Source organism: Oryx dammah, unplaced genomic scaffold (genome assembly GCF_014754425.2).
Source record: "Oryx dammah isolate SB20612 unplaced genomic scaffold, SCBI_Odam_1.1 HiC_scaffold_17, whole genome shotgun sequence".
NCBI lineage: Eukaryota > Metazoa > Chordata > Mammalia > Artiodactyla > Bovidae > Oryx > Oryx dammah.
Genome location: NW_024070201.1, coordinates 29,424,283 through 29,443,566, shown reverse-complemented (window position 1 = coordinate 29,443,566; position 19,284 = coordinate 29,424,283). Strand labels below are relative to the sequence as shown.

Sequence of the window (19,284 nt, the reverse complement as noted above, 5' to 3'; positions counted from 1 at the left end):
GCCTGAACAAGAGGTGACTTCCCATCAGGTGATCAGTGACACATCTGAGTGGTGGAATCATGGGTTGTCATTTTTTCTCAGTATTTGTCAATATCCCCCACAGTTCTTCTAAAAACAGATAATTATTATTTTTATAGTCAGAATTTTTTAAAATAATGACTGCTGGAAAATAAAAGACCAGCACACAGGGAGTCGGGGTGGGGGCTCTGGCGGACCCTGACCACCCTCTGCCCTCTCTCTCGACCAGGCGCCCACACCCAGATGGTCCAGGTGAACGACTCCATGTACGGTTTCATCGGCACAGACGTGGTGCTTCACTGCAGCTTCGCCAACCCGCTGCCGGGCGTGAAGATCACCCAGGTCACGTGGCAGAAGGCCACCAATGGCTCCAAGCAGAACGTGGCCATCTACAACCCAGCCATGGGCGTCTCGGTGCTGGCCCCATACCGCAAGCGGGTGGAGTTCCTACGGCCCTCCTTCACAGATGGTACCATCCGCCTCTCCCGCCTGGAGCTGGAGGACGAGGGCGTCTACATCTGCGAGTTTGCCACCTTCCCTGCGGGCAACCGAGAGAGCCAGCTCAATCTCACTGTGATGGGTAAGCTGACCTGACCGTGCCTCTCTGCTTGGGCACATCCTGGGGGCTGGGCCATCTTCAGTGGATGCAGAGGTTCTCCTTGGGTTGGCATGCTCCCAAGCTCTGGACGTGGCACGTTCAGTCCCTTCTCTCCACACTGTCCCCGTTCACTAGGGATGGGGGCTGGCCTTAGCTATGGGCAGAGTTGAGGCTCAGTATTCAGGTTTGAAGCCCCACTGTGGGGCACTTTCGGGTGGCCAGGAAGCAGGCAGACACCATGGTAGGAGAGCATGCCAAGACTCCAGGAAGACTTGTGCTTGACAAAAGCTCATACAAAGAACAGAGCAGGAAAGCCATGGGTGAGACCCAAGGAGGTCCCTGTGAGAAGTGCTGGAAGGGGCCTTGGTGAAGCACAGCTGAGAGGCAAGGATGCCCAGGGTGACCTTGAAGCAAGGCCTGGCAGGCGCCTGGCCTCCCAGCCTGTGCATCCTTGATAAGGCAGCAGAGCCAGACCCATTGCGCTCTCTTGTTCCCGGCAGCCAAACCCACCAACTGGATAGAGGGCACCCAGGCAGTGCTTCGAGCCAGGAAGGGGCAGGATGAAAAGGTCCTGGTGGCCACCTGCACGTCAGCCAATGGGAAGCCTCCCAGTGTGGTGTCCTGGGAAACGCGGCTGAAGGGCGAGGCGGAGTACCAGGAGATCCGGAACCCCAACGGCACGGTGACCGTCATCAGCCGCTACCGCCTGGTGCCCAGCCGAGAAGCCCACCGGCAGTCCCTGGCCTGCATAGTCAACTACCACACGGACCGCTTCTGGGAAAGCCTCACCCTCAACGTGCAGTGTGAGCCCGGCAGGGCGTTGGGGGCGGGGCCTCCGGGTGGGGCGGGGCCTCTGGGCGGGGGCGGGGCGTGCACTGTCCCCTCCCACCACACACACACACACACACACACAGACACACACACAGACACACAGACACACACACACACAGACACACACACACACACACACACACCCGCTCTCACCAGCCCTCCCTCCTTTTCTGCCCACCTTCTGCCGCCCTCCCCGCTCCTTCTTCCCTCACCGGCTTATCCCTCCTTCCTCTTTCCTCTTTTCCTTCCGCCTCCCTTTCTGGGGGCACTTTGTCCTCCCGTCCTCTCTTGCCCTGTCTTTTCCCTTTGCCTGCCCTCTCCCCCTGCCTTGTTCCCCTGCTGCTTCTACTCTGAGGGTCTGTGACCTCCCAACCCTGTCACTCTTCCCTCGTCTTTTGGCTTTTTCCTTGTCTTTTCCCCATCTGAGGCTCATCACCCTCTGAGGCTCCTCCCGCCCCCCTGCCCCAAGTCCTGTTCTCCTGACCTCATCCTTTCCAAACATCACCCCTTGTCTCACAGACGAGCCCGAGGTGACCATCGAGGGATTTGATGGCAACTGGTACCTGCAGCGGATGGATGTGAAGCTCACATGCAAAGCCGATGCCAACCCCCCAGCCACTGAGTACCACTGGACCACGTAAGTGCTGCGGGGCTGGCTGGTCGCCTTGCAAAGAACCTTGCTGCACCCACTCCACCTCCAGAAACCTTGGGCAGGGAGGAAATGAAGGTCTAGATTCAGGTTTTTCAGTGAGGAGAGAGGCCATGAGAGACACACACACACATACATACACCCTCCCATGTTTGACTGCATCGGGGTCAGCAGGACAAACCATTCTGCCAGGGGGGCTTCCCTCGTGATCTGTCTCCTTTCTGCTCCCTAATCAAGAACGTTGTCATTCTCCTTTGGTGATTCAGTCTGAGTCACTCCCATCCCAGCCCCCAGTATTTATTTTTATCAAGGTGTCCCCAGGGAGGCTGGCTTTCTGGAGCATCTCAGATCTCTCTGTTCCTTTTCCTTCTCTCCAGCACCCCCAGATTCTCAGGGAGAGGCAGCAGTCAGCCCAGAACACCTGTGTTCATGGAGTGCTTGCCCCAAGGCCAATCCCATTCTTGGCTTTGTGGTTTTGGGGCTTAAACCTTTCTAGGTCTAGTCTCCCCCTCCAGCCAGCTGTGATAGCCTGAACCAAGGTTCTTCCCAGAGAACAGCTGGATGGAACACACAGAAGGAGAGGGGCATGGGGAAGCCAAGAAGTAGGATGACTTGGGTGGCCAGAGGATGGCTGCCCAGACTGTGTCTGCATTCTTTTTCCAGGAAGTAGAGGCACTGGCACACCCTAGCTGTTTGTTACCATCCACTTCCTGGGACCAGGAGTGGCTCTGAAGGTGTGAGTGGCCAGGGCCTCCCTGCCAGTTTCAGTTCTGGGTCCAAAAGTTTTGTGGCACTGAAGATCAAGAGGAAGGAAAAGGGTCTTCTGGGTACAGGAAACTTCTGGAACTCTCCCGGCATAAAAAAGACTTGTGATATGCCCAGCAAGGAAAGGAGATGGTGAAATGGAACACAGTTCCTAAACACGGGTCAAGTCTCATTACCCAAGTAGCCTGTTAAAATTCTAGGCCAGGACCCCAGCTTTAGTAGATTTGAGGTTGTTGTTGTTGTTTAGTTGCTAAGTCATGTCCAGCTCCCCACCACTCCATGAACTATATAGCCCACCAGGTTCCTCTGTCCATGGGATTTCCTAGGCAAAAGTACTGGAGTGGGTTGCCATTTCCTAACCCAGATTCGGGGTTAGGACTCTACGTTATTAACCAACTGCCTAAGAAACCAAGAACTAACTACCAAGAACCAGTGTAGTAAAAAGAGCACTGTGCTGAGAGTCCAAAGATCTGGTGAGATCCCCAGTTGTGACTTTCTAGCTATGTTTCCTTGGCCTTGAACCTGGTTTCTCTTACATAGTGTCTCTTAGCTGCTGTGGGGCCAATATCTACCTGTGCCATCTGCATTTCGGTGCTGTGATGAGCAAATGTGAGACACCGAATAATGTAAAACTGCCACATGCAAGAGATTACTGTTGCTTTTATTGTTTTTACTCCTTCCAAGACAGATGCTGCCTATTAACGCAGCCAAAGGGCTGATGGTCTTGGAGTCAGGTGGGTGACACAGGGGTAGCTTCGTGGGGCTGGAGAATCATAACGCTCTGCCTTGTCTCCCAACCCCTGCAGGCTGAATGGCTCCCTCCCCAAGGGCGTGGAGGCCCAGAACAGAACTCTCTTCTTCAGGGGACCCATCAACTACAGCCTGGCAGGAACCTACGTCTGTGAGGCCACCAACCCCATCGGCACCCGCTCAGGCCAGGTGGAGGTCAATATCACAGGTAGGAAGTTTCGTTCTTCCCTGTCTTCACCACCCACTGCTTCCTCTGCTGCCAGCATCCCCCACCTTAGGGCTGGGTCATGGGAGGAAGTTTGCTTCTCCTGTTCCTGTTTCTCTCGTTCTCGTTTGAGCTGTGGCCATTGGTCTCTGTTTCTTCTATGAAGGCTGTGTGTGAAACAGGGTGACCCCGCTCAATCAGAATGGGCAGGGCAGAGTCTTCAGGAGGGAGGGAGGAAGCGCGGTTTCCAGCAGCGCTGGGGGTGGTAGGGGCTGGTAAGAGCCTTCTCCTGGATCTGTGACAACACACCTGTGATGCTGGCTTAGTGGGGTGGGCTGGAGGGAGGACCTTATCTCCTCTGAGTTCTGCTCCTGTAGTTCAGAAAATCCTCATGGGCTGGAGGGTGGGGCTTACCTCAAGCAGGGATTCAGAGGGGAAGGCCAGGAGGGAGCCCAAAGTCACGGTGGTCTGTGTGTGCTGTGAGTGGATTGCTGTTTTCCCTGCATTTTGCTCTGCCAGGGCGGATTGGAGGGAAATTCAGCCTCCTGACCTCTTAGGGCAAAGAGAACACAGGGGTTGGGATGTTCTGGGGGAGACATCACATGAGACGTGAAAAGAGTGTGGGCTTCAGTGTCAGACAGCTGCACACAAGCCCTCATCTGTAAAATGGGCATAATATGACATGCCTGCAAGACTTGTTGTTAGAATTTATATATGTAGGCCAAGCAGTCAGCACAGACCAGTCTGTCAATAAATGGCCCATGTTCAATGGTTATTATCTTGGCTCTGTCATTATCATTATTAATGGAAGGATCAAAACAAGCTGATAGAGGGGTAAACTGCCATCACAACTTTGCAATCAGGGTGTCTTTAACCTGTACCTGAGCTAGCTGCAGGGTGAGAAAGTGACAGGAAGAAACTCTTAGGATGGGAAGTGACCTGTGAGGGTGTCATGCTGCTACAGAGCTGGACAGGAAGTGACCTCATGGAGACATGAGCTAGGCTCAGGGATATAGGAAGTTGGGTGGTGGTTACTGGGCTCTAGGAGCAGAGCTTGGGCAAGTCCTGAGGATGCATTGGCTCTGAACCTGTTTCTCAGAAGTGGGAGGCCTCATCTAGGGGTACATAGAAGGCTCAGCTGCTGATAGAACATTCCAAAGCTGTCCAGGGGCTGTACCTACCTGTCTTCGGGGCTGTCTGTCACCTCTCTAGCCAGGGGTCAGGAGGAGGGTGGAGTCACTTGTCACTTGCTCTTTTCTTCAACTCCCTGCCTTTGGCTCTCGGACTGGTTAAGGTGGTAGAAGTGTCAGAGGGACACAAAATTTTTAAGGGCATGAGCCCGCTGTGTCCCCCTTTGCCTGGCAAAGTAATAAACCTATTCTTTTTGACTTTACCCCCTCCCCCAAAAAAGAGGTGTCAGAGGTGGAGCCTGGGGACAGCTGAGACAATCTAGGATTTGGGGGGTTCCCATAAGTTGGCAAGGATGGAAGGGCCAGAGTCACACACTTCTTACCCCCTGGAGAAAATTTGAGCAAAGGAAAGCTTAGAAAGAGCCTCCTGGGGGCATAAGCTCTGGCCCTGGGGCCATGCAGCATAGAAGGGTGAACACTGGTCATAAGGGAATGTGCTCCCCTGGGGGAGGCAGGTCGTGTGAGGGACAGCACAGACGTGGCCTGACTGTGTTTGCGTACGGGCTCTCTGTGTGGCCTTCACATTGTAGAGCCTCAGCTTCATATGGAGATCAGCATATTTATCTTGCTCTTCTTATACTCACGCCAAGTCCACTTTCCACATCCCAGCACACAGCGTGGATGCCCTGACACAATCACTGCATCCCCCTCAAGCAGGCAGGCTTTCTGGGGAAAGTGCTGACTGGGAAATCAGGGGCAGAGGCCAAGAAACCCCAGAGCAGTGACATCCCATTTATCCCGTTCCCCAGCATGAGCGGACTGGCCAGAGGCCTCAAGGCCAAATGGTGTGCCCTACCCCAGAGGCAGGGCCAGGACAGGAAAGTCAAGGCCTCCCTTCTCCCAAAGTCTAGGGAGATGCAGGACCACCATGAAGGCAGGGCTGCTCATCAGAGGGAGTCATCAGATCCAGGAGCAAGGGGGAAGGAAAGAGGGCAACTTCCCAGATCAGGCTGGGAACAGAGAGGAAGGAAGGAAACCAGCTTGGAGGGGGAGCCATCTCCTAGGGCATGGCGCCAATGGCGCCCTCCGTGGGGTCTGTGGTCAGGCCGAGGTGGTCTTTAGGGAAAGGTGGATGGGGCAGGGGATCACACAGGGCTCCAGCTGGAAGAGGCGCTCAGCGTATCCTCTCGTATTCCCTGAGTACAGAGCAGGGTGGGGGCGGCCACCAAAGATTCACACATCGGGGGTGAGAAGGGCCTTGTATAAGGGGACTCTGTTGTTGACAGCCCAGTTAAGCAGGAGCCAGGGAGGTGTGATGCTCGCAGAATCATTAATGGGCCCAGGAGCTGTGTAGCTAGCCATCCCCGAGGGAAGGTCTCTCAGCCCCTCAGGAAGACTCAACCAGGCGGCCTGAGCCTTTTCAGAGCTGTTTGTTCTCATACTCAAGGGCAATATCCACGCAGCCGCGAACCCCACCCGCCTTCATCCCTGTCGACTGGTCTCTGGGGGGAACACAGCCTTGCCCTGTGCTCCAAGCCCCGCTGGTCTGGAGGGAATGCATGAACGAGATGGATAAGTGGAAATTTAATTTTTCATTCTGGCCATCCGTCCAGGTAATAGTTCTGCCCTGGGCTCATCTGGAGAAAGAGAGATGAAGAACAGGGCGGGGAAAGGCGTGCAGTAGGGCGTGTGCCAGAGACACATGTGTGTGCAGGGTCGCCGCATCGCCTGTACAGACCCACTTTATCCCTGACTTCTTGGGGGAGTCCCGGATCCTGGGAAAGGTCGTCTCTGAGTCGTTCCTCCAAGGATGAGTGGTGGGCGGTGATGGGGAAAGTGGGGGTTCCCTGGCAGGGGGAGCATGTGGGAAGACAATGGCTGAGCAAGTAGTGGGCAGGAGCAGAGGAGCGGGGCTTCTTCCCTCTTGGGCACAGGGAGCCTCTGAAGGGTGCTCAGCAGAGAAGCAGCGAGGTGAGGAAGTGACTAAGACCGAGCGCCTGGGGGGCTGTGTGGATGGCACTTGGGAACCAGTTAGGGGTTGTGGGCACAATGAGGGTTTTGCTAGAGGGAAACCACAGGCCAGGCTGTGGCCGTGCAGCTGAGAGCAGAGGAGACAGACCCACCAGAGTTTGCAGGTATGCTTCACAGGGCCCTCAGGGAAGCCCATTTCCCAAGAGCAGTTTCATGGGTTTGGCCCCATAGCCATAAAACAAAGCTGTGAGTTCTTCCTCCACCTTCTGAGGGCAATGCTGGGGGCAGAGAAGGAGCCTAGGGTACGGCCTTGACCAGACTAAAGAGGCCAAAGGATGCAACATCAGTCCGGTCCATGTGACAGGGGTGTCCTGAGAAGAGTGTCCAGAGCCCTCCCAGGAGCCGGCAGGGAAGCCCCTGGAGTGCAGGGGGTCCCCAGTTTCCATTTCCGGTGTAGAGCCCCTCAGCCATCGGGGTGGGGAGAGGTGGTGAGGCAACAGGGTCTGCACCTTAGGCTGGGAGTCCTTCCGACCAAGGGTGGGTGGGACTTGGAGGTCCCTCTGGAGGGGAGGGCTGTGTGAGCCTGTGAGTAGGCGTGTGCCTCTGAGCATGTAAACGTGCACGGGCAAGCAGGAGAGCGCTGTCTGAGTGCTGAGTGTGCAGAGGGCTGAGGGCCTTCGTGCCCTGCTCCAGGCCACACATCGCAGCCCTTTGGGGAGCCTATGGGGTGGGCAGCTGCGTCTGCACCCCTGGGAGGATTCAGTTCTCCTCCAGCGCCGCCGTGATGAGGCCCTGCCTGCTGCTCTGCATGGTGCGCAGCTGCTGCAGCTGCAGAAGGGCTTCCCAGAGCTTGACCTCAGGCCTCCCCACCCCCGCCCCCGGGCCTGCAGCGCTGCATGCTGGGAGGTGTAGTTCTCACAGCCTCCTCGGCCCAGGCTTCTGGGGCCCGCGCTCTGCCTGCCTGCCTGCCTGCCTGCCTGCCTGAAGAAGCAGCGGGCGTTGAGAAGCCCAGACGATGATCCCAAACCTCCTCTGGATCCTAGAGCCAGACTGTAAACCTTAACTAACCCTCACTCCACCTCCGAGCCATCAAAGGCCCCCACATACCAGCCCACCCACCTCAGTCAGGAAACCCCTAGACCCAAGGAAATGTGGAGCCCCCACTGCCCCGGGGTCCCAGTCAGCCTGTGATCCCAGAGGGGAGGCTGCCCGCCTTCAGCAACAGGGCCTGGCTGCCCCTTTGTTAGCGGAAGTAAGGGGAGCCGGCGGGGCCCCCACCAGGAAGCGCACAAGACCCCCACGGCCCAACTCTTCTCTCCCGCCAGCTGCGGCCTTTGAGGCTCTGCTCCTGGCACGAAGACAGGAGCTACTGGCTGAATGTGACAGCTGGAGGGGTGGAAGGGGAGGGTGCTCCATTCCACACCAGGCAGCCACCTCTGCTTACAAATGAGTTAGGTCCCCACATCCACTCCTTCCACACCCTCACTCAGCATCTTCATGTCGAAGTCTGCAAGGCTGGAAGGTCATCCTAACCAGTCCTCTGCCTCTAGGCAGGCTGACCCTCAAGTTGGCAAAATAGCCAAGGTTCCCTTTGGTTCTAAAAATCTCCAGAGAAGAATCAGCTGGCTTAGGACTTAGGGCATGCTTGCATGCATGCACTCATGCATGCTAAGTCGCCTCAATCGTGTCCGACTTCCTGTGACTCTATGGACTGTAGCCCGCCAGGCTCCTCTGTCCATGGAATTCCCCAGGCAAGGAGTAGGACTTAGGGCAGGGGGGATTATATGAAGGCTCTAGAAGGGAAAGAGGCCAACAGACTCACCTCTAAGACATGACCTTGCCTTTGTAGTATTCACTCACCAAATGTTCTTGAACTCTGACCATGTGCCAAGCAGCCTATGTGCCTCGGGGTACATCGGTGAGCCAAAGCCGCTGTCCCCATGGAGCTTATGCTTTAGCTTAAGGAGGACTACAACAAATAACAGATAAAATGCATTTGAAAAATTATGTGGTCATTTTGAAGGTGATATGGAAAAAAGAAAAAGCAGGGTAAGGGATTCACAGTGCTAAGGGCAGGCTATGATTTGCAATAAGTTAGTCAAGGAAAGTCTCTGCGAGAAGGTGACCTCGATGAGAAGGAGGCAAGGGAGCGAGCCTAGGACCTCTGGGGCAGGAGCCTTCCAAGGTACAGAGCTGCCAGTGCAAAGGCCCTGAGGAAGCTGGGAGCAGAGCGAGCTAGGAGGAAAGCAAGAGATGAAGGCAGAGGCACAGATCATGGAGAGTGTCTTCAGCTCTCAGAGTTAATGGCCTCTCTGTGGCTGCCGTGTTGAGAATAGTCTGTAGAGGAAAGGGAATAGGGGAAGCCAGTTAAGCAGCTATTGCAATAATCCAGGTGAAAGATGACAGTGGCTGGGATCAGGGTAGTAGTGATGAAGAAGGTGAGAAGAGGTCAGGTTCGAGATTTACTTTGAATTTGGATTTACAGCTAGTTTGGGACACCAGCCACTCATAAAATGGGTAATACAGTTAACCTTACCAGACCATGATGAGTAGGCCCTCCAAAATACAATGTAGTCAAGTGAAAAGTAGGAGGGATTTGCTTTTCTTGGGTTTCTGTTTCTACAGAGAGCATAAAAGTAAATACAGTGGAACTAATGTTGTACACAATTGTAACACATTGAGTTGTCAGTCCTCAATTATCATGATGCTGCCACCTCCTCCACCCCTTTCCCTGTTCCTGCAGAAGAGAATTTTAGCCTCTTGAAAACTGGCAAAAGGACCAGAACCAATCATGGTAATCCTAATTTGCATTTATTGCAAGTTGTTCTATCAGGCTTTACTGTAATATGTTAGTATATGATTAACAAAATGGAATGAGCTATTGTTTATATAAGAATGAGAGCTACAGACCACTGGTACGTAACAGTTCTGAAGGAAAAAGAGAAGTGTGAGCTGGAGATGAAAAAGCAAAACAAAGAAGAGACAGAAGCCCTAAAACAGGCAGAAGGGGATGAGGTCGGGCAACTCCTGGCAGGGGAATTAGCAAGAACAAAGATCTGCAGTAAAGAAGGAATTGGACAGCAAGCTGGCCAGACCCAAGATGCAGTTTTGAAAACCAGACTGGCGTGGTCCAACAGGCAATGGGGACGTCATTGTGAGTCTTTGAGAAAGGGAGTGATGGTGTCTACACAGTAAACATTAACCTAATGACCGTGGATGGGGTGACTAAAGCGGGGCAGAGACCACATGAAGGTGGGAGATTCAGGGATCCACTATAACAGTAAAACCTGGCGTCAGGAGAGAAGCTGCTCGGTAGGAAGAGTCCACGAGATTTGATGGCAGATTTTGACCCAAGAGATGAAGAAGGAATAGTCAAAGATAAATGAAATTCCAAGCCAGAAGAGCAGTCAAATGGTGTTGAATGTGGTGTTGAATGGAAGGGGTTTGAGGGAAGATGGTGGACACGTTGTGGGAGGATGCGGGTGGAGAGGGTCCCAAAGGAGGATGTGTTAAACAGAAGAACGTTCAAAGCATGTCCCCAAATACTTGTCCCCTGAATGCTCCTGGAGTCACGAAGGGTGGGGTTTGTGTTCCAGTAGGCTAGGAAGCACTGCGTGTTCCTTACAGTTCACAGTGTGCGTGAGAAGATGGGCTCTGATGCTTTGTCTACAGTACATTTCCCAAAGCATTTGGCCCCAGTATTTTTGCCGACCCTCTGAGCCAATGGCTTGAGGTTCCATGGCCACATCTGGGAAATGGTGGTCTGTGAGACCTTTGGAGTTAAAGCCTCAGAGTTGCAGGCAGAGCTAGCTATCCAAGATGGTTTGGACAGCCGGCAGGATTGAGGTAACTCATGACCCTGAGGCCAGGTCTTCCCTGAGGACAGAGAGCAGAGGGTAAGATCTGAGGATGGAGCCCCCAGCCAGGCTCCTGGGGCAGAGAGAAGGTCCCCGCAGTGCAGTCTGCACACAGAACTCTCCAAAAAGAAAGCCGAGGGTCAAGGACTCCTTGTATTTTTCAGGAGGCAAAGGAAGCAAGTCAGAAAGGAAGGGTAGGTCTCTCTGCCTGATGCCTTCCTTATTCTGCTGGCCACTCCAAGTCCTCGTCATCTTTCAAGGCTTGGCCTCAGTCTTCTCTCCTCCAAAAAGCCTTTCCAAGCACCAGGCCACAGTGCTCTCTTGCCCTGCACTCCTAAAGCCCCTAACCACCAGCACCCTTGATGTCTGCATGCTGCTTTGCCTAAGAGTGTCATTTGGTTCCTCAGCTGGGTCCTGAGTTATTTGTATCCTGTGACTAGTGAAATAACTAGATGGTCGGTACGTGTTTGCTGAGTGGATGGGTAAGTCGGTGGGTGGGTGGAACGATGATGAGGCAGGTGGCAAGAGGCGAGAGCACGCAGGTATGGGGTGAGAACTGAAGAGAGAGCTGGCAGGTTGAAAGTACAGAGGCGGTCAGGTTCCTGCCAGCTGCCTCTTGGGCATTTCTTGTGGCAGCAGCTCCCACCTCACAGGGAGCAGGTGTGGAACCCTTTTCAAGGCAGTAGACAGACGGGACCTGGTGAACCAGGAGAAGACGCTTGAGCTCCAGGGACACTGTTCTGGAAGTGGGCGGTGAGGACAAATATCCCATAAACATTTGTTGGGCAGCCACTCGGTGGTCCGCACCAAGGACACGGTGACAAGTGGGAAGCTGAGTCTTCAGGGGGTGCGCTTCTTTCTATCCACTCCCCCCTGCGAGAGGCCAGGAGCAGGAGCTTCTGGGTGGCCCTGAAACCATCGAGTGGCATTTCAGGGGCTCTGAAGAGCTCTGGTACCATGGGTCTCAGCGCAGCAAGAAGCAAAGTGATAGATAAAAAGTGATTTATTAGAATAGGATGCTTGTGAGGCTTACAAGCAGGTGGGCGAGGGGGTGCCACACCCCAAGAACTTACTGGGCTACAGTTTTATAATTTAAAAAAAAAAAAGTGGGAAGGGAGAGAAGACATCTTTGTCATTCTTAAGTAGACATCATGCTTCCATCATCAGCTCTTCCTCCAGGTTGAGCAGGGAAGTTTCCTTGTCTCCACATGGTCAAGCTAGGTCCACAGATTGCTGTTTTATATGTGTGCAGAGACCATGTCCTAGGGATTGTTAATTTACTGAGTTCACTGGTCAGAATGTGGGCCTCGTGTCACCACTGTTTTACTGCCTGGGGGCAGGTCCTGTGCTTTTGTTGCAGGGATTTTTTGCTAAGCAAGCCTGCTTGGTTTTGCGGTTAAGCAAACTTGCTTTCTTGAGTAATCGTTAGCTTACAGGGGTCTCCCACATTTTTTCTACTTACAATCCCCTAGTGGGATTAACTACTTAATCACCCACTTTGCTTTGTCTTTACGCAAATGGACCCCTTCATTTGGTCCCCATGTTTTCACTAGCCCTTCTAGCATGAGCTCCTGGACAGCCCTTCATCTTCTCTTCTAGAATCCCTGCCCTGCTCCCGCCACTGCAGACAGCACACCACACACTCACACCCCAGACCAGCTCCACTTCTGGGAGGAGGGACTGGCCTCATAGGAGGAACAGGATTCCCACGGAGTGAGTGATGCTGAATCAGGGAGTGAGCTGGCAGAAACCGATTCCCAGAGGCGAAAACATAGGCCCACATCGACCCTTTCCCTTGGCCGGAAGAGAGGAGGGCTGAGAGCAGCCAAGGTCAGCCGCCCAGGCCTGCCCCAGACCTGCCCACTGGCTCCTCCTGTCCAAGGCCAGCCGCGGTCTCCAGTGCCACCCTGTGGCGGTGCTGGGCACCGCCTCCCTCAGCCTCACCTGGGGAGGCCCCTTCGGCCTCTGTCTGGCCTGGCCCCAGGGACACCCACCCTCTTCCTTTCTCTTTTCACTTTTTCTGCCTTCTAGTTTCTCCTCCATCCTTAGCGTGCACATATTTGTACACACACACTCATCACAGCAGCACAGGTATGTGGGCTGGTGTGACAGCAAGGGCGTGTGCCTGCACACACGCTCTCCTGTGTATACTTGTCATCTTTGGTGCTCACGTGCTCTCACACCCCCTTTCTGCATGGTCATGCTGAGTGTCTTCTGCTCGTAGCCCACGTTGGCTGTACCCCCGGCCCCCACCTTGCCCTGCAGGGCCAGACCAAAGCCAAGAACCACAGCCCAGGTTTCTGGCACACACAGGGCATCTACAGGGCCAGCACTGGGGCGCCCGTCCTCCTCTCTCTACCCTGGGAACAGATGAAGTCAGGCGTGGGGTGCCCAGTCTGCTCCAGGCTCGGCATCTCAGAAGCCAAGGCGTGCTGCTAGGGTACAGTGACCAGCAGGTATGGGCAGAGGGGCAGTGGTGACCTCCGCACGGGCTTTCCATGCAAGAGAATGATGTGTCATTGGCTGGTGACCTTGAGAAAATTACTTAACCTCTGTAAGCCCTGTCTCATCGTGTGCCAAATGGAAATGAATTGCATACTACTTTACGGGGTGTCAGGGACACTGGGTGTCATGCGACTGGCGTGGACACCGGGTCGTGGCTGGACTGGCTCCCCTTCAAGGAGAAAGTGTGGAGGCTCTGGGGCCATGGGACTGTCTCTTCCCGTCTTCTCCGGCTCCAGCTACCAGCGCGCTTGCTGGTCTCCTGGATTTGAGGTTGGGGTGGAGGTTGCTGGGGCGCCTCTAGAACAAGAGCTGGCCTTGGGCTCACTTCCTGCCCTCGCCTCCCCGTCTCCCTCCCGCCTTCCTCCCCTGCCACCCCTGCTGACTCAGCCACCGGATCAGGCACTGACACTGTCCCCCTCCTTCTCTTTTCCTCACCCAGAGTTCCCCTACACCCCGTCTCCTCCCGAACACGGGCGGCGCGCCGGGCCAGTGCCCACGGCCATCGTTGGGGGCGTGGTGGGGAGCGTCCTGCTGGTGCTGATTGTGGTCGGCGGGATCGTGGTGGCCCTGCGCCGGCGCCGGCACACCTTCAAGGGCGACTACAGCACCAAGAAGCATGTGTACGGCAATGGCTACAGCAAGGCGGGCGTCCCCCAGCACCACCCGCCCATGGCCCAGAGCCTGCAGTACCCGGAGGACTCCGACGACGACAAGAAAGCCGGCCCTCTGGGCGGGAGCAGCTACGAGGAGGAGGAGGAGGAGGAGGGTGGAGGGGGCGAGCGCAAGGTGGGCGGCCCCCACCCCAAGTACGACGAGGACGCCAAGCGGCCCTACTTCACGGTGGACGAGGCCGAGGCCCGTCAGGACGGCTACGGGGACCGGACTCTGGGCTACCAGTATGACCCTGAGCAGCTGGACTTGGCCGAGAACATGGTCTCTCAGAATGACGGGTCTTTCATTTCCAAGAAGGAGTGGTACGTGTAGACCCCTGTCCAGAGCCTCCGTCCCAGCCCCACCCGCACGCCCCCTGCCCGCCCCCCGCCTCCCACTCCAGGAGCTCGCCAGAGACTCACGCAGCTGCCTGGGGAACCTGGGAGCCCAGGGCACACAACCTGGCTTTGTTTTGATTTCCTCCCTGCCCCTGGCCCTGCCCCATGGTGTTGTGTTCACTGTGGCTTCGGTGTTGCTGTACCTTTCCTTCCCAGACCACCCTCTTCCTGCCGCCCTCTGCAGGGAGCCCTGTTCTTGTCTTGTGTACCTGGGCATCCCTCCAGGGTTTGGGGAGCCAGCCCTCCCCTGCCCCCAACACTGGAATTTGTTCGTGTCCTTCCCCTTGCTGGTGGACGGCTGAAGGGGCTCCAAGAGGAACAGCCCCCTCCCCTGGACCCCAGATGCTGCTCGTTTTTCCCTGGGAGAGGGAACCCAGCAACCTCCCCATCCCACCATGAGCTGACACAGTAGGAGTTTGGACCCCTGGTCTATGCAGCCATGGCACGAAAGAGGTAGGGGGTGGGGACGGCTTTTCCAAAGCACCCAGGGCTGTCTTTGTTCGTTAGGTGAATCAAGTTGAGGTCCCCACCTGGAGCCTTGGGCAGTGTGTTTTCCTGAAGGCTGGTTTTCCTTCTTTTTTTCCCTCATCGGCCTCCCGAGAGTTAAGTTGGCACAGCTCCAGTGGTTCCTGTTCGCCCGTCTGCACCCCACATAGCAGGACTCCAGGTCACTCTGGCCCACACTTCCCATGCACCTCTACCAACACATACCCACACCTACATGCACACATACGTCGTTCGTGTCTACCCCGTGCTCCCCCTGGGGTCACATGCCTTACCCCGGCTGGACACTGCCCAAGGCCCACCTCTCTGCTCCACCTCTCCCCCTCCTTCCAGCAGAGGATGGGACAGGGGTGAGGGGCAGCCTTCAGAAGCTTCCAGGGAGAGCTGAGGCAAGCCCCCTAGGTGCCTCCACCCTAGCATCTCAGGCCGGCCCTTAACCACTTCCTACAGCATGGAAGTTTCTTGAATTTCTCCCTATCTATCAAGAGCTAGCAACTCTTGATTCTCTTGGGGAGTCAGAGCTGGGATCCCAGAAAGGAGTGACCTCTGGGAGTGGAGGAGGAGCACAGTAGGAGCTCCGCCATCATGGCCTGATGAGACCCTAGAGAGCAGGGTGTTCCTGGCCCACCCACGAGAAAGACAGCATGAGGGGAGGCGGGGTCAAGGATCCTGAGTCAGCCGTTCCTGCTCACCACCCACCCCGTCCTGCTCTGTTCTCCCTGGTCATCATTCTGGATGGGGTGGCGGGGGAACCCTGGAGATGCTTTCCCTTTAAGTTGTAGATTCCCTTCTTGAATGGGGCTCTGGGTTCCTGTCAATCACCCAAGACACCCTGGAGGAAGGCCCCTCCCAGGCCCCCTCTTTTCCCCCGGCTCAAAGTGCCTCAGTTCCTCCATCTGCCCAGCCCGTCCCCACCAGTGCTCTGGACGGGAGAGACCCTGGGATGGGAGAGGCAGGTTCGTGTCTGCCTGCGAGGGTTCTGGTGAACTCAGCCCAGGGTGCAGAGGCTCTGGGGGGTGGCAAGTGTTGAGGGGAGGGAGGCAGACCACTCTGTGCCCCACGGGCACCAACCGACCCTTGCCATAGGCTTCCCAAGGGAGCCCCCAACCCCCTGTCCTACTCCTCCCCTCCCTGGTGCTGCTATTGAATCCCTAGCCAGCTCCATCTCTGCCCTGGCAACCCTGGACCCACCAGCTGGGTCACCCTTCTCGCCCAGCCCCCGCTGCCCTAGCCCTAGCCCAGTCCGCCCAGTAGCCACGTAGCAGAAGTCTGAAGCCATGCCAGCCCTGGGGCGGTGCTCCCCTCTCTTGGCATTGGGGGTACTGGATGGGGTGGAGTTGGGAGAAAATTCTGGGGTCTTTCTAGCCACAGGGCAGAGAGGGTGGAGGAGCTGGGCTGCATTTCCCAGCAGTATTAGTGTCCCCTCACCCCAGGGCAGAGGAGCTTTTCCATGTTACATCACTGCCCCATCCCGCCTCATACCATTCTGGCCCCCCTGCTTGGCCCCCTTGCCCCCTAGTAGGGGGAAATCCCAGGGGCCTGCCTGATAGAGGCATTCTCCACCCCCTTGAAATCACAAGACTGATGGACTCCTCTTGTGTCTCCCTTATCCTGCACTGCCACCCTCTCCTCTTTCTGTGATGGACTTAGGAGGCCCCCAGGCCTAGCCAAAGCACTGAGTCCCCCTTAAGGCAACTCCCAGCCCTCCCCTCCAGCAAAGCACAAATTTGGGGGTCCGTGCCACATGTGTGGGCCACATGGGAGGCTCCAGACTTGCCAGAGGCCCATCAGCAGCATGCCCAGCCGGGGTGCTGCTACCTGGGGCCAAGAGCAGGCATGAAGCCGGGGTCAGCACTTGGGCCTGCAGAGACGGGGTTTTGTGTGCCCCGAGTTTGCGGAGAGGTGGCTACTACTGCTGGGCCAACAGGCAGCTGGCATGGGAAGTGGGGGAGGGGGTCTGGCCCAACAGAGACCAGGATGTCTTGCTTCTCCTCCATGCCCCCAGCATGAACTGAGCTTCTGCCTTTTGCTGGAAATGAAATAAACTTGGTCTTCATTGTGCCAAGGCCTCCCCACTTGTCATCCTGCCTCTGTGACCCTCACGGTCCTTGCCCGCCCCCTCCCCTACTCCACCGATACCCCCCCTTTCCTTAAGATTTTGATATTGTTCTAATGTGTAACAACCCTCTGAGTCCCCTTTGATCAGAAGGATCTGAAGAGCAGCAGCACAGAATCGGGGAACGCAGGCATGCACGTGCAGCCACGTCAGGCCCAGTCCATGCGTGCACGAGTTTGCACAGGTGCCCAGCCCATACACGGGCGCTCACCCCCAGCCCCGCAGACACACCAGGGGGCTGGCCTGGACCTGCTGAAAGCCCTTCAGGAAAAACAGATGTCCCAGCACTCGGGCCATAAGAAAGACTCACCCGGGCCCTGTCTCCCAGGCACGTGCCCCCCACCCTCCCCCGCACGCCAACCCCTGCCATGTGCCCGAGTCACTGGTGCAATAAATCTTCTGCCATCCTCCCGAGCAGAGGAATTGGGGATCGAGTGAGGTGATGTGGGCAGCTCGCCTGGAAGGAGGGGAGGGCTGCCAGGCCTCCCAGAGGCCACGCAGAGACCTCCTAGGCCTGACTGCCCCCAGGAGCCTGCAGGTGGGCCCCCCAGGCCCACAGGGAGATGTGCCAGGGGTTCCTGTGGCATAAGGCATTTCTGGGACCTCGCTGCTGCTGCCGTGCCCCGAGTGTGAGGCCAAAGGAGCCCCCATCCCACCGGTGCTGCTGCTCTTTCAACTCCTGCTGTGAGGAATGGGATTCTTGGCCAGGAAAACAAAAGCGGTTTTCTTTCTTTTTTTTTTTTTTTTGTATAAATGGAAAGAAAATCCAGGAGAAGCTGCCCCCCCTTCCCACCCCCAACAAAGTGTGATGCACTACCGTTGCTTCAATTTCTTAGTCACTGTTTTCGTCTTTGGTCCAGGGACCGCCCCGCAGATTCTCCTGGTTCTAACCCAGGGGGTGTTTGCGTCACCCCCTTTTACTTGTATAAGAAAAAAAAAATGATGGGTTGAAAAATGTACTGAGGAAAAAAAAATTGTACTTTTTTATAAATAAAGTCTTTAAAACAACCCTGGTTCCCTGGTTGCCTCGAGTCACTCAGGAGCTGGGTCCTTACCCACAGCTGTTGGGGTGGGGCAGGGTATAGCTGGATTGAGGCTGGAGCCCCAGAACAAGGAAGGCAGCCCCCACCCCATGCCCCAGGTCCTGTGGTTCTGGGACAATGACTCGTACCCCGAAGGACCCCCTGCACAGGGCAGAGGAGCCCCCGCCCCTACCCTCTTGCAGGAGGCCCAAGAGTGAACATGCGAGTCCCGCCTGGGTCCTCGCCACAGCTCACAGGCTGCTACTGAACCATTTTCCACACGAGGGTGCGTGGCCCGCACCCTCGGGATGGCTTGGCTGTTCAGGCACAAGCAGTGAGGACCTGCATGTTGAGATATGGGGAGACAGACCGTGCTAGGGAGGGGCCTGTGCTGGTTGGATCCCCTGTCCTCCTGCCCCAGAGCTCCCACTCAAGTTCCCTCAACATGCCTCACCCCACCTCCCCACTGTCCTGCTCCTTCCTGCCGAGTCCCCTCCTGTGGCTGTTAGGAGAAGCGAACCAGCAGGGTCACACCTGTCATGTTAGACAGATCCCCAGGGATAGGACAGAGATGAGAGCTTTATCCTTTCATCTTTGGGGAGGATCCTGCTGGCTGCATCCCATGCGAGCTCTCAGAGACCCCACCGCACCTCCCCCGCCCCCGCCAGGAGGTTGGTTGGAGGAAGGTCTCTTGCTCCCCATCCAGTACCATCTGCTTCCCATCTCCTGGGCTGGAATGCAGGACAAATCGATCCTGGGGTGGGAGTGGCAGGGGCTTCAGTGACTGCCTCCCTGCCAGCCACCCCAGCGGCATCTCCTTTCAGTGAAATCCACACCATACCCGCCCTGAGAAAAGCGGGTGGGGACGCTGGAAGCCTACAGGAAGGCCCAGCAGTAAGCCCTCCAGCTCCTCTGGGGCAAGACCACACCCTCCACACCTAGGAATGGGGCTGGAAGAGTTAGAGGCGGGAGTAGGAGAAGCTAGCAGCTGCTGGCAGCTGGCTGGGCCCCTCACTCAAAGGCCAAACCCAGCACCCCAGACTGTGTTTGGATATTGATACTTGAATGAGATGCAAATTGGTCACTTAAGCGGTCACTTCCTCAGTTTTCCAGGCTGTCCATTTAAGTTAATTTTTAATTTGTGCAGGCAATAAATGCTTAATTACATTATTAATACATTGGATGAGAGCAATGGACAGGATGTCCTAATTGGCATTTAACTAGAACGTTCCAGCAAATTAGCCAAGACTTTCTGCGGCAGTGGAAGGAGGGCAAGCCGATTAGTCCCAGGCACAGCTCTCCAGGTTGGCGAAG

General features: G+C 55.9%; 1 protein-coding gene and 1 long non-coding RNA gene across 2 annotated transcripts in view; one reads left to right on the top strand and one right to left on the bottom strand.

Moving 5' to 3' along the window:
* Nucleotides 1-17,713, top strand: part of NECTIN1 (nectin cell adhesion molecule 1) — a 71,983-nt gene extending 54,270 nt beyond the window's left edge. The window contains exons 2-6 of the mRNA XM_040258169.1: nt 248-598; nt 1,117-1,419; nt 1,967-2,084; nt 3,668-3,819; nt 13,719-17,713. Of these exons, the coding sequence (XP_040114103.1) occupies nt 248-598; nt 1,117-1,419; nt 1,967-2,084; nt 3,668-3,819; nt 13,719-14,263 (1,469 nt within the window). The 3' untranslated portion in view covers nt 14,264-17,713. The remainder of the gene's footprint in view (nt 1-247; nt 599-1,116; nt 1,420-1,966; nt 2,085-3,667; nt 3,820-13,718) is intronic.
* LOC120876376 lies at nt 126-2,689 on the bottom strand. The gene is made up of 2 exons (XR_005724158.1): nt 2,011-2,689; nt 126-556 (listed from the first exon to the last, which is right to left on the bottom strand). It is a non-coding gene; the product is annotated as an uncharacterized LOC120876376 (long non-coding RNA).
* Nucleotides 17,714-19,284: the final 1,571 nt, after the last annotated feature.